The 13,342-nt window shown below is 37.5% G+C and overlaps 1 protein-coding gene across 1 annotated transcript in view; it reads left to right on the top strand.

The window, feature by feature from the left end:
• The first annotated feature begins 2,423 nt into the window (after window positions 1-2,423).
• The window catches only part of cdc45 (CDC45 cell division cycle 45 homolog (S. cerevisiae)), a 12,081-nt gene continuing 1,162 nt past the window's right edge, over window positions 2,424-13,342 (top strand). Inside the window, exons 1-17 of the mRNA XM_017467046.3 lie at window positions 2,424-2,599; window positions 2,796-2,855; window positions 2,948-3,040; window positions 3,183-3,320; window positions 5,143-5,298; window positions 5,387-5,445; window positions 5,541-5,589; window positions 5,708-5,769; window positions 5,869-5,919; window positions 7,993-8,112; window positions 8,204-8,335; window positions 9,784-9,882; window positions 9,980-10,141; window positions 10,209-10,347; window positions 10,521-10,604; window positions 11,838-11,956; window positions 13,073-13,149. Of these exons, the coding sequence (XP_017322535.1) occupies window positions 2,549-2,599; window positions 2,796-2,855; window positions 2,948-3,040; window positions 3,183-3,320; window positions 5,143-5,298; window positions 5,387-5,445; window positions 5,541-5,589; window positions 5,708-5,769; window positions 5,869-5,919; window positions 7,993-8,112; window positions 8,204-8,335; window positions 9,784-9,882; window positions 9,980-10,141; window positions 10,209-10,347; window positions 10,521-10,604; window positions 11,838-11,956; window positions 13,073-13,149 (1,651 nt within the window). The 5' untranslated portion in view covers window positions 2,424-2,548. The remainder of the gene's footprint in view (window positions 2,600-2,795; window positions 2,856-2,947; window positions 3,041-3,182; window positions 3,321-5,142; window positions 5,299-5,386; window positions 5,446-5,540; window positions 5,590-5,707; window positions 5,770-5,868; window positions 5,920-7,992; window positions 8,113-8,203; window positions 8,336-9,783; window positions 9,883-9,979; window positions 10,142-10,208; window positions 10,348-10,520; window positions 10,605-11,837; window positions 11,957-13,072; window positions 13,150-13,342) is intronic.

The raw sequence follows: 13,342 nt of genomic DNA, 5'->3' as shown, positions 1-13,342 counted from the left end.
GTGCAGGAACCCAGAAGAAGGAAACACTCAGCCCCTTAGCATGAAGTATGAAAAGCAGATAAAGTATTTTGTAGGACGATGTCTTGTCTGCATAATGTTTTCCTAGACTGTATGCTTGATAGTGCTGATAGACTGTCAGAAGCTATAGTGACATCTTGGCTCTAATTATTTTTTTCCAACCACTGCAGTGCCACTAGGACTCCTAACAATTCTACAGTGTACACTGATAAATAATCGGTCGCCCTTTTTTTGACTGCTACTTCATACCAAGGAATGAAAAAGGCCACACCAGTGCGGCCAGTCTCAGGTTGTTTTGACCCATCTGTATATATGAGTAATTTATCCTGATATTGGTCCATATAGTTTTGAATTATTATCTCTTGTGGTGCTATTTTTGAATTCTCTTTTAATATTTGTTGTAATCCTGTATCTACAGATGGTTTTATGAATCTCCAGGGTGGTACAATTGGTATTGCCACAATGGGGCTTACTTGTAGCTGACTGAGACCTGCATTTTGTGCCTTTACATTTCCTAACCATCCGAAGCTATTAAAGTCAGTCCTATAAAACTCTGAGCATTCTTGTAAGATGGTTTTCATGGGGTGCACTCTGCTATGCCCTTGTAGATTTACCCAATATGCTAGCATGATCTTAACCCTCCCGATACACAACGGCATCTCTCCTGTCTCCACCTGTAATGCAGTCACTGGTGATGATTTAAATGCTCTAGTACATATCTGAAGTGCTTGCGCCTGTTCCACATCAAGCTTTTTAAGATTTGATTGTGATGCCGACATATATGCTAGGTAGCCATACTCAAAGGCGGCCCTCATAAGAGCCTGATATATATTTATGAGCGATGCCCTACTTGCTCCCCAGTCTCGCCCTGAAAGACATCTCAGAACATTACTAATCTTTTTACATTTGTTTTTAATTTTATCAATATGCAGACCCCAGGTCAGCTTCTCATCAAAAAACATTCCTAAAAATCTCACAGCCTTGACCTGTTCAAGATATAGCCCATATAATTGAAGTGGTACTGTTTTATGACGTTTAGAGAAACATATACCTTGTGATTTTGAAATTGATAGTTTAAATCCCCATTCATTTGCCCACTGATCTACTTTCCCTATTGCATGTTGCATTTTCTTTCTTAAATATTCTATATTCCGACCCCTAATCCAGCGTGCCCCATCATCCGCATAAAGTGACTTTCCTATATTTCCTCCGACCTGATCAAATATGTCATTAATCATAATATTAAACAGTATTGGGCTACATACACTGCCTTGTGGGGTACCATTTTCCACTGCATACCTATTTGAGTACTCTGCACCTACTCTAACTTCTATTGCTCTTCTGTTCAGGAAGTCTAATACCCAATTATACATCTTACCATTTATTCCTAATTTGTCAAGTTTAATTAGAAGTCCATCCTTCCAAAGCATATCATACGCTTTTTCAACATCAAAAAATACAGCAATTACACTTTCTTTGTTAGTTTGAGCTTTCCTAATTTCTGACCCTAGGCATAATATAGAATTCATTGTCCCCCTCCCTTTACGAAATCCTGACTGATACGGTGAAAGAAGCCCTTTACTTTCTATATAGTGATCTAGTTTATCTGTTACCATCCTCTCCATAGTTTTGCCTAACTGTGATGTTAATGCTATGGGTCTATAGCTTGCTGGATCTGACGGGTCTTTTCCAGGTTTGAGTATTGGAACTATAACTGCCTGTTTCCATGTTAGTGGGATTTTTCCTGTATTTCATACCATATTGTCTTGATATGTCTTAATACTATATCAAGTGTGGTGTCTCTCATGTGATCTAACATGCTATAGCATATACCATCTTTCCCTGGTGTCGTTTGCCGTGCATTTGATGTGGCCCTTTTTAATTCAAATAGAGTAAATGGTAAGTCCAACTCTCGCCCTGATGTAGTCCTTCTTTCCACTATCGCTGGGTTTGGGGTAAGTGTCTGATCTCTACACTGCTTAGCTGTTGATGATAGGTTTTCAGTACTGTGGATCTTCACAAAAGTTTTTACCAAAAGTTGTATGTATCTTGTAGTATGTATATTGTGCCCTTTTATACTTAATCAAAGTTACCATTGTATGGTGAGCTTTGAGTTGCCTAAAAATTTATTTCTCTTTTGAATTACTATACTATAGTTCTCATTCCACCATGGCACTCGGCTAGCGAATCAAAGCAATAAAGCACTTTTCACGGAAGTGCGTCGAAATAAGCATCAAAGGCAAGTAAGATTCTAAATAAGTTATTTTTAACGTCGTTTAGTTTTGTTACAAGAGATGTGGAAATCCATAAATAATTCTTAACATTTTTGGATCCATTTCGTGTTTTATGTATAGACCGTTACAGGTCAGAGACGTTTAGCTGTCACTCTGATTCTATTGGATGTTACTGTAAACTCCGCCCAATCGCTCACAAACGAATTTGGCGCCAGAGTTTCAACACTGCGGAAGTTTTAATTGAAGTTGATATTATTGCTGGGGAAGTGTTGAAGAGTTTATGCCGGTTATTTAAGATGTTTCTAACAGACATTAGAAAAGAGTTTTATGATGTTGTGGTTAATCAGGTGAGTGCACTGTGTGTTTTAGTGAAAAGCTAGCAGTTGGTGTCGGGTCAGAGGGTTAGCTCACTGAGAGATGTCTGTTAGCATCTTTATTATTTACCGAAGCACCTTAGTAACAGTCTGCCCAAGCGCGTGGACTTGTTTATTTATATAGTTTGTTGATTCGGTTCGCGCTTCTTACGCTCTCTTTATTTTGTAGAGAGTGGCTCTGCTCGTGTCCTCGGACATCGACGCGCTGTGTGCGTGTAAAATCCTACAGGTCTGTTGTTTTGCCGCAGTTTAACTACGTGGTGTGTAAAGCTTGCGTCTTAACGCTCCTGTATTTTATTAACCTCTCCTCTTTCTGTTCAGGCTTTGTTCCACTGTGATCAGGTGCAGTATACACTGGTTCCTGTGACAGGATGGCAGGACCTCGGTACAGCTTTTCTAGAACATAAGGAACAGGTAATGTTAACATGTAGGAGTTTTTACTCTGCTATATTCTGAACTGGTTATCTTCTCCTAGCTATTTGATGAGTTGTATAGTGACCAAAAGTATAGGTAAAGCCATGTGCGTGTTTCACTGACTCTCTTTTTAAACTTACAGTACCGATATTTTGTCCTGATTAATTGTGGGGCAAATGCGGACCTGTTGGAGACTCTCCAGCCTGAAGAAGATTCGGTGTTCTTCATCTGTGATACCCACAGGCCTGTTGATGTGGTGAACGTTTACAACGACACACAGGTAGGACTGCATCCCCACTTCAGTACAAGGTTTGTACAGATGATGAAGATGGAAGTCTTGTTATCTAAAGTTGTTATAAAGTATAACATGTGCTTAATTGTGAACAAACTGGAAAGTGCTTGGGTTTTACAGTGATGTGGGAAAATAAGTACACTCCATGGAAATTCGATCATTTATTCAACAGAAATATCAATAGATATGATATTAATCTGTGGAAAAAGTAAGTACACCCTTGGCCTCAGAAGCTAGTGTTGCCCCCTTTAGCAAGGGGGCAATATTCTTTCAGTTGCAAGATGTTTAAGGGTTTTCTTGCATGTACTGCCCATTTCAAATCCCCCCACAACATTTCAATGGGATTCAAATCCGGTCTTTTACTAGGCCATTCCATAAACTTCCATTTCTTATTTTTGAGCCATTCCTTGATTGATTTGTTAGTGTGCTTAGGATCATTATCCTATTGAAAGGTCCACTTTCGTTCAACTTTTGGACAGATGGCCTCACATTATCTTCAAGCACTCTTTGATATGATGCAGAATTCATAGTTGAATCAGTGAATGCAAGCTGTCCAGTCCCTGAGGCAGCGAAGCAACTCCAAACCTTAACATTTCCACCGCTGTGTTTCACAGTTGATATCTCCTAATAAGCTGTCTTTTCTCAGTACCAAACCTGTCTGCTGTTACTGTGGCCAAACAACTCTATATTTGATTCGTCTGACCAGAGCACATTATTCCACAAGGCTTGGTCTTTGCCTATATGCTCATTAGCAAACTGTAGTCTTACAAAGGCTTTTTCCTGGCATGCCTCCCATGCACTTTAACACCAGCAGTTGCAAGACTTACTAGCAGATCCTGTGATGAAATTTTGGGGTTCTTGGAGACTTCTTTTTGCATCAGACCGTCTGTTCTTGGGCTGAATTTGCTGGGATGGCCAGTCCTGGATAAATTGACAGTGGTTTGAAATCCGCGCCACTTGTAGATGATTTTCCTTACAGTGGAATGATGTATTTCAGATCATTTGGAGATCTTTTTAAATTCCTTGCCAGACTCCTATGCATCCACAACCTTTTTTTTTAGGCCTTACAGAACTCTTTAGATCTTGGCATGATGACACCACACACATCAATAACAAAGGGAACACCAGACACTAGATTTGAGAGGGGTATAAATAAGACAGGTTCTATTTGCACTCCCTAAGCAGCTTATGATCACTGGCACCCAATCTTGAACACTTGATTCTAATTTTATGGATTTGAAGGTGTGATAAATGTAGGGGTGTACTTACTTTTTTCATGTGACTGATCTGTTTTGTTCATTTAAATTGTGAAAATTACTACAAAATGTCAATTTTGTGTATCACCTTTATTATTAGGCATTGTTTCAAAGAGGGTCAAATGTTCCAATGTCAAAAAAGCCAACAATTTCCATGGGGTGTACTTATTTTTTCACATGAATGTATATATTGAGTGAACTAATGACATTCAATCGAAAACCTTTTATATATGCATTTCATATATTCACACCTACTTAAAATGATCTTGTCATTTGTCTTAAAATGACATCATTATGCTTGATGGGCTAAAAAATTAAATTAGCGCGAAGTCGGAACCACAGCAGACATTATGATAGTTCTGTAAGAATTTTTTTAATTTATTTATTTTTATTTTATTATTTATTAAGATTTTTATCATTTTCAATCTGTGCCAAATAAGCACACAAGTGTTTTGACAGCTAGCATGATGGTTTTTTAGGCATAATTTGTTTATGCCAAATGTTTGTGTGGATGTGTTTATAAAAAAAAAAAAAAAAAAACACTGCTATTTCAGATCAAACTGCTAATTAAACAAGATGATGACCTTGGTGTGCCCTCCTATGATGACGTTTTCCGTGATGATGAGGATGAAGACAGCGATGGAGGGGATTCTGGGAATGAGAGTGATGGTGGCTCAGAGCCATCTGGGAAACGGCGGCGTTTTGATGAGGTAGGATTTCTCCTTTCCCTTCTAACACCTGGGGAAAATCATGTCGTTGTTTGTTTTTGATTTGGACTGATGTATTAACATTTCTCAGGGAGCGTTGGAGAGGAGAATCGAGAGGCAGCGAGCGAGGAGAGAGTGGGAGGCTCGAAGGTCAGTCATACTGAGTAAAGAATTGCTAGTTTCATCAGTGCATTCAGCACACTCAAGTCAATATGCTTAGAATGTAAATACCCATGTGTATTCAGGAGGGATATCCTGTTCGACTATGAGCAGTACGAGTACCATGGCACTTCAGTAAGTATCGGGTTCTGTGTAATGTGGTTTTGTTATTCATGTTATCTGACTATTATAAGTGATTTATTATTGATTGGGTTTAGTGCAGCATCCTGTATCACTGTTTTCTTTTGTACAGGCTGCAATAGTTATTTTTGAGCTGGCCTGGGTTATGACCAAAGACACCAGAGACATGTTGTGGTAGGATTGATTTTTTTTGTTGTTTTTAAACAAATATAATACATGTATATAAATACACACCATTATTCTAGATACATACCTTTTTGTTTTGCTTGACAGGTGGAGCATCATTGGTCTGACTGATCAGTGGGTCCATGAAAAAATCACACAGTAAGTATATCTCTTTGACTTTTAAGCAATGGCCTTTCATAGTGCACAGTCTTCAGTCCGTATAGGTTTTCGCAGTTTTTTTTGTTTGTTTTTTTGTTTTTTAGATTGCTTTGGCCAAAAATGCTTGATTTTACTGTGGCTTTTTCCAAAATTTGAGAGTGTTTTTTTGTTGTTGTGTGTGTGTGTGTGTGTGTGTGTGTGTGTGTGTGTGTGTGTGTGTGTTGTGTGTTTTTTTTTGTGCCAACTTGAATTGACAGAATTGCAATTTCATGAAATTGTTTTGCATGGTCTTTCACATTGATGTTTGTTGGTAAATAAGACCTTTTAGCTGTACTCATGTACATGTACATGTGAATCAAAGAGAGATGGGGCGCAAGTTGTTTTCAAGAAAAACGCTGACAGGGCATCATTTGGGTACTCCGTGTATATTATTACTTTACAAATAGAATGTGCATAAATGGAAAAACCCCTTTTATCTAACTGTCAGTGCAGATTAGGGCTGCAACTAACGATTAGTTTTATAATCGATTAGTTGTACGATTATTTCTATTTTAAAAAAAATTTTCAATCAATCGGATTGGGGTAACACTTTCAGTGCCTCGACACCCCCCCCCCCCCTTATTTAAAATAAATCCACAAACTGAGTGTTACAAATATAAACTTCAGACTAAAACTTTACACACCTGTTTGTCCAATTATATAAGACTGAAAAGAACCCAATATACACAGACACACACCAGAATATATATTATTCATTTAGGACTGTAGTTTAATTCTGTGCTATTTGTGCATCCATAAAAAGTAATGCATAAATACTTGTATAAAGTATTTATGCATTACTTTTTAGGGATGCACAGATAGCACAGAATTCTACAGTCCTAGCAATCTCTGGTTGATTGGTAGAACCTGATATATTATAAATTTAAAATAAATCGGTCAATGAACGATCGTCAGCTCAGCTAACGTGATATTTGTGAATGCACGCGAATAACCAAATTGATTAATTTTAAAACATCTCATTTGAATATATTTTGATACATTTTACAAAAAAAAATAAAAAACATTTTTAAAACTTTCCTACGGACCCCCTGCAATTACACCACTGACCACTAGGGGTTCGCGGAAACACAGCGTGCGCAGTGCTTAGTGGAAGTGTATAGTACGTCATTTGGAACACAACTTTAGTATTTACTTTCCGAAGCGTGTTTTCGGAACAGAAGTAACGTAATGAGTAAATGTACCGTGCGCAGACCAACTAATCAATATTGAGATTTATTGACAACAATTTTCATAATCGATTATTATCGATTTTATTGATTAGTTGTTGCAGATCAGTGTTTCCAACTTGGCAACTTTTCAGGCCCCTTTAGCGACTCTTTTTATTTTTTATTTATTTTTTATTTCTTTCCCCAAAAAAAGCGCCTAGCGACAAATCTAGCAACTTATTGGAAAAACCTTAACTACTTTCCAAATGTCTCCAGTACTGTCCTGTAAGCCGAGGTCTTGCTTTCCTGCTGCACTCACACCTCTCTGCGTCTGCTCTGTTCAGCGAGGGGCTGAGAGCTGGAGATTTAACAATGTCTTGGATAACGAGATAACCTTAGTCAGTCCCAATTTACATCATTCATATGCGGATGTTTTTAGAATGCAAGACGAATGTAATGCACATGTTTTACATGTAAAATAGTACATGTTATTACAGCCTAGTTCTCTTGTTCAAAGTAGTTATAGTGTTCAGAAACATTTTTGATCATTCATGTTCCATACCGGTCCGTTATTTTTTTTAATGACTTTTATAAAACTATATAAGTTATGAAAAGTAATTTAAAAAAGTACAAAACACAAATTTAAAAAATATCTATCCATCAAAAACAGATTATAGATTAAGTTATATATAGATAGATTTTATATAGAATAGATAATCATTATACCTGGTCTCCTCCAATATGGGGGGGCATGCCACGTGATCGGGGAGGCTTTTGAGGGGGAATGGCTTTAGTTACAAAAGGTTGAGAAGCTCTGACTTAACTGATAATAATGAAATCTAACTCTACAATCTACTGCCTCTTTCAGTATCAAGTATGTAACCGACATCGCTACTCTGCAGAGGCACGTGTCCCGCCATAACCATCGCAACGAGGATGAAAAGAACTCCGTCTCTATCGACTGCATGAGGATCACTTTTGAATACGAGTATCCTGCCGAAACTGTGTTTTTAAAAAAGAAAAGAAGTACCGAATGCTCATTTTGTTAGTGTGAATAATCCCTTAATCTAGTCTGTTAGCTTGAGATTGGCTTTGTACCAGCACTGGTCACTGTATGAGAGCATCTGCAACTCCTGCTATACCTCCTGCAGTTTTAAACTCTGGTCTATAAATGGGCAAAAAAAACTGCAGGAGTTCCTGGCAGACATGGGGTGAGTCTCTATTTCCATTATCTTCCGTTTCTATATTACATAGAATACAGAGGAGGACTAATCAGTATGTTTAAACGTAATGTTTCACAGTATTGTGACACACCTCAGTACTGTAACTGAGTCCGTCTAATGTCTTCAATACAATTTTGACAAGTCTTAAAAATTGTTTGGATTATGAAGTCAACGTTACTTTTGTAAAGTTCTAAACTTCAGTCTCGCTTTTAAATGTGTTTTTGAGAAATATTTCATTGATCACGCTGTTACAAAATAGGAACCAATAACCACTCATGCAAACTGTGCAGCCCGGTCAGAATTTATCGGAGCAACCCCTGTGTGTGGGCTAACCAAGGTTAGCGATTTTCCTTCATATCCTTCATACTTTGTTTGCCAGTAAGGATGTGAAATAGGTGTTAAACTGCATTCATAATGGTCTTAAAAAGTCTTAAATTTTAACTTGTTGAAACCTGCAGAAGCCCTGGTAACTGTAATGCACGCTAATCGTTGTGAATCTCAACCCCTGCAGCACTACACACATCAGCTGAGGCATGATTTGGCTGATGGTAGAATGATTTTATTAGGTGGATTAATTGGCACTTGCAGACAAAAGATTTTCAGAATCAGGAACATGTAGATATGTGAAAACGCCGAGTAAACCGAGCAAAATAAATTGGAGCCGTCATACAACTCTCCTGCTGTAAGGAAGTCATCTCCTGGTTAAAAATTTGAGAGAACATAACAATATTAGTCAGACCAGAATACTTTTTTTGTTCAAACAAATCTGATGACAGAACTTCTAGCCAGTGACTTGCTAGCTTTTTTGTCAAACATGATATGAAATGAAGGATGAATGAATGCCTTTGTCATGTACATTACAGTACAACAAAATAATTTTCTTTGCCTATCCCAGTTTTTTGGGAAGCTGGGGTCAGACGTGATCAGGCTGGAGCAGAGAGGATTAAGGGCCTTGCTAAAGGGCCATTTAAAGGGTAGCTTGGTGGTGCTGGGGCTTGAACTCCAACCTTCTGATCAGTAACCCAGAGCCTTTAAGCACAGCACCACTACTGATATACTACATTAGAAATAATAGGATAATGAAACAGTTTTTTTCCCTGTGTTAATTGTGTTGGCTACCACTTGATAGTCTAGGCAGTTCTGCGCAAGCAAAACATGGGACACAGCAAAAGGTGCTGCAGTTTTTACTTGCTCAGTGGGCTAGCTAATGAAATTGTGGTTTGTGCACTAATGTTATTTTTGGCTGTTATAATCTGAACCATTTATTTTAATTGGATTTAAACTATTGCTGCAATTCTGATTTATCATATATCTTTTTTTATAATATGTTTCAATAAAACAGGAGTTGTTTGTGGTACTGAGCAGTTTCCCTACTGTGGATAATCCTGGTTCACCTAGTCCTCTTTTTAAACCAGTTTCTCTCCATGTCACCTTAGCCTCCCACTCAAACAGGTGCGACAGAAGTTTAACTCCATGGACATGTCAATCAAGGAGAACCTGCGAGAGGTCATTGAGGAATCCTCCAACAAATTTGGGTAAGACTATTATGTTCAGTAACTGCTTCCGACTGTTCCAAAATGATTCCCAAACCTTTCCATGGCTCATATGGAACATTTTCTATGTGTGTATAAGAATGAAGGACATCCGTGTACAGACATTTGGCGTGCACTTTGGTTTCAAGAATCGTTTCTTGGCAAGTGATGTGGTGCATGCTGCTGCAGCCCTGTTGGAGAATGTGGAGAAGGATGAAACTGCTACAGACAACTTTATCAAAGCTCTGGATTGCCTCTCAAGGTGGGCTCAAACACAACAGCATGTGTATAGTAGTTTATTAGACCAGTCTAATTTTTTTTTTGTGTAGGAGTAACATAGAAAGGATGCACTTGGGGATTGATCTTGCTAAGAAAAAGCTGAAGGCTATTCGGCAGACAGTTGCCAGCTGCATCTGCACTAATCTCATTCTCTCACAAGGACCCTTTCTCTACTGCCATTTACTGGAGGTAGGAATAAGTACATGTTTTCATTTTCATTCTCTGGGTAAATACTCTAGGAAAGTTTAAACTTGGATGTGTCATTTCAACTTTCTGTATATGTTTTTGAAAGTTCATGGCTGATTTTAATGAAGTGTTGTGATTGCTTTGATGTAATTCTGTTCTATTTTATGACATTTTAGGGAACCCCAGATGTAAAGCTCTTTTCCAAGCCTATGGCCCTGACTCTGCTCTGTAAATACCTGCTCAAGGCCTTTGTCTGCTCTGTAAGCACTTCACATGACTGATGCATAGTTAAATACGAAATTAATTTCTCACTCACAGTTCAGCACCTCACTTATCAAGCTGAATATGAACGTGTGGGTTTTTTTTTGTTTGTTGTTTTTTTTTGAGCAAATCGTTCATATGAGCATTTGGTATTCATGAAAATCACGTAATTTCGGAAAACGTCTTATCCTATTCATGCTCCCGAGTGTGTGTAAATAAGAAGACTATCAGATTCTGCTAATATGTACGTTATATAGCTATGTGTTCTTGAATTATTTTGAATGACGTATTTACTGAATTGTTAGCACATGGGAGCCTATATCCTGAGCAAAATAACCACTATTTAGTACAAAATTTGAATCGTCTTGATTTGAGCCATGACAGCAGTGTGCCCTTACAAAGTTTAAAAAGTAGCTATCACCACTGGAAGCCATATTAACATTAAATACCAGTTAGGGCTGGGGAAATATTATGATATGTAGATTATGGCTGTAACAACTAACTGACAAAATCGTTGTGTGACAGATTATCTGATAAATGACTAACATTTTTAACTCGTTAGAAATTTGTAGTAGTATTAGTTGATTGCCAAAATATTTATTTTAAAATATTTCATTTCATTTTTTTTTTTTTAAGTAACTAAACTAATTGATCTTTTTTTTAAAAATTATTATTAATCAATTATCAAAATTCAGTTGCAGCCCTCGTATTCTAATATGATAAATTAACATTGAGCTCAGCTTTCAGGGTTTTTTTAATTCAGCATTGAAATATTTCAATTAACTAATACTACTTTTCAATTAACTAATTCTCCTGTTTATAATATTTATTTTATTTGTTTAATCATTGTTTAGTAATTGGAAATTTATTATTTAGTACGTAATATTAAACATTTCTGTAGCCAGACTGCATACATTTCTTCTGGACGAAAGTGGTGATCTTAAAATGCTACATTCCATGTTCCTGCCGAGTGCCTCGAAAACAAGATTAGATTAAAGCAATTGCTTTTGGTGGAAAAAAATTAATAATAATAATAATCTAATGAGCACCGTGACATATAGTATCACAGGAATTTTGGTTGCTTGAAGTGTCTGCCTGATGAATCTTAAATATTTCTCACAAGCATTTATTTAGAAAGGTTCTATCTCATTGGCCAAATATGGAATATATTAATGCATATTTAATTCTTACTGATTAATAAAAAGCACTTTATTCCCATCTGTTTGTGTTAGACTCGAAATAAGCGCTGCAAGCTGTTGCCACTCATTATGGCTGCTCCTATGGATGTGGAGAAGGGCACTGTCATAGTCTTAGGCATTCCACCCGAGTCTGAGACCTCTAACAAGAAAAAGTAAGTAGAATAATGTGGGGGATCGCTTGATTTACAAATCAGCTTTTTAAATTAATTTTACAAATTAATATTAGAAACAAAACAAATTTTGTAGTTTGATGTTTCTTGGAGTTGTTTTTAACTCGAGTGTATGTGCATGTTTGGGATTTTATTTGTTTTTTGTTGTCGTCCTCCCCCAGTATAGGAATTCAACAATATAAACTGACAAATTTCCCCCATCCAGTATCATTGTGGCTCCAATCTCATCTCATATTCTAGCCTGTTAATGCGTATTAACATTAACTTCTTTTCCTATTCCAGTTAGTATTTGAACTGTAAGAATCTGTCATGTAGCCTTCAAACCTACCAAAATGTCTGTGTTGCAAGCCAGTCTTCTGTATTTTCTAGATTAGAAAATACTTTTGAATGTAACGTCAGAGTTCTGGATTTGAGACCTAGTTCATGACACAGCAGAAATCAGTTTTGAAAGTTTGAAAGAAACAGAGCTCATTAGCCTGATTAATGTCACTGTGCATAAAATCGTTAAACATTTTAGAGTTCAACTTGAAAACCTGATGGACAAGGAGGATTTTGGCTCTGAAGTGATGTCTAGTGAATATCGCATTTAATCCTCCAGTTGTAAATAGAATCTGCAGGCGAGCGTGTGAATAATGCTGCTTGCGCTGCCACTGCTTCTACACACAGTCGTACACCACTCCAGCGTGGATGATTTTCCTCTAACAATACACCTGCTGTGTTTTTATTACTCGTACCATTTGAAGCTAAATGTGAGCAAAGAAAGAGACACGCTCTTTCAAACTAACCTGTCTTTCTGAAAAGCAGTGTCAAGAAAATTCATGCTCACCCTTCCCATTAGACTGATAAGCAAGTGCAAGGAATATTCCTTTGGTTTTAGTCACATGTTCCAAACATAATATTCAATGTTACCGCAGACCTAAATTGTAAATCTGGAGTTAATAAATGTAGGATGGTCGAGGCTTTGGGGACACAGAAAATTCAAAATGGCCATTTGGAGTCAGATTTTTGGGAACCCCTGAAGTAAAAGCACGTACGCATGTATCTGGGAAACTTTCATATTTGCCGTATAAACACTTGTGGGTTTTTTCTTCTCCCCAGTTTCTTTGGCAGGGCCTTTGAGAAAGCTGCTGAAAGTACAAGCTCCAGGACACTCCACGATCACTTTGACACTTCAAGTACGTATCTGATGTAACCAAAGAAAGGCGCTTCCTATTTTAGTGAAGAAGTATACATGTTCCACCGGGTGGCAGACCTACTTCCCATTTAGACTAGTTTTTTGGTAAAGCATTGTAGCTGCACTCCGATTGTAGCAAAGAGCAGTGAGACACAGCTGGGCAATTGAGATCAAATTGTATACAGCAACATCTT

The sequence above is a fragment of the Ictalurus punctatus genome, chromosome 5 (genome assembly GCF_001660625.3).
Source record: "Ictalurus punctatus breed USDA103 chromosome 5, Coco_2.0, whole genome shotgun sequence".
Taxonomy (NCBI): domain Eukaryota; kingdom Metazoa; phylum Chordata; class Actinopteri; order Siluriformes; family Ictaluridae; genus Ictalurus; species Ictalurus punctatus.
This window is presented reverse-complemented; position numbering and strand designations above follow the sequence as displayed.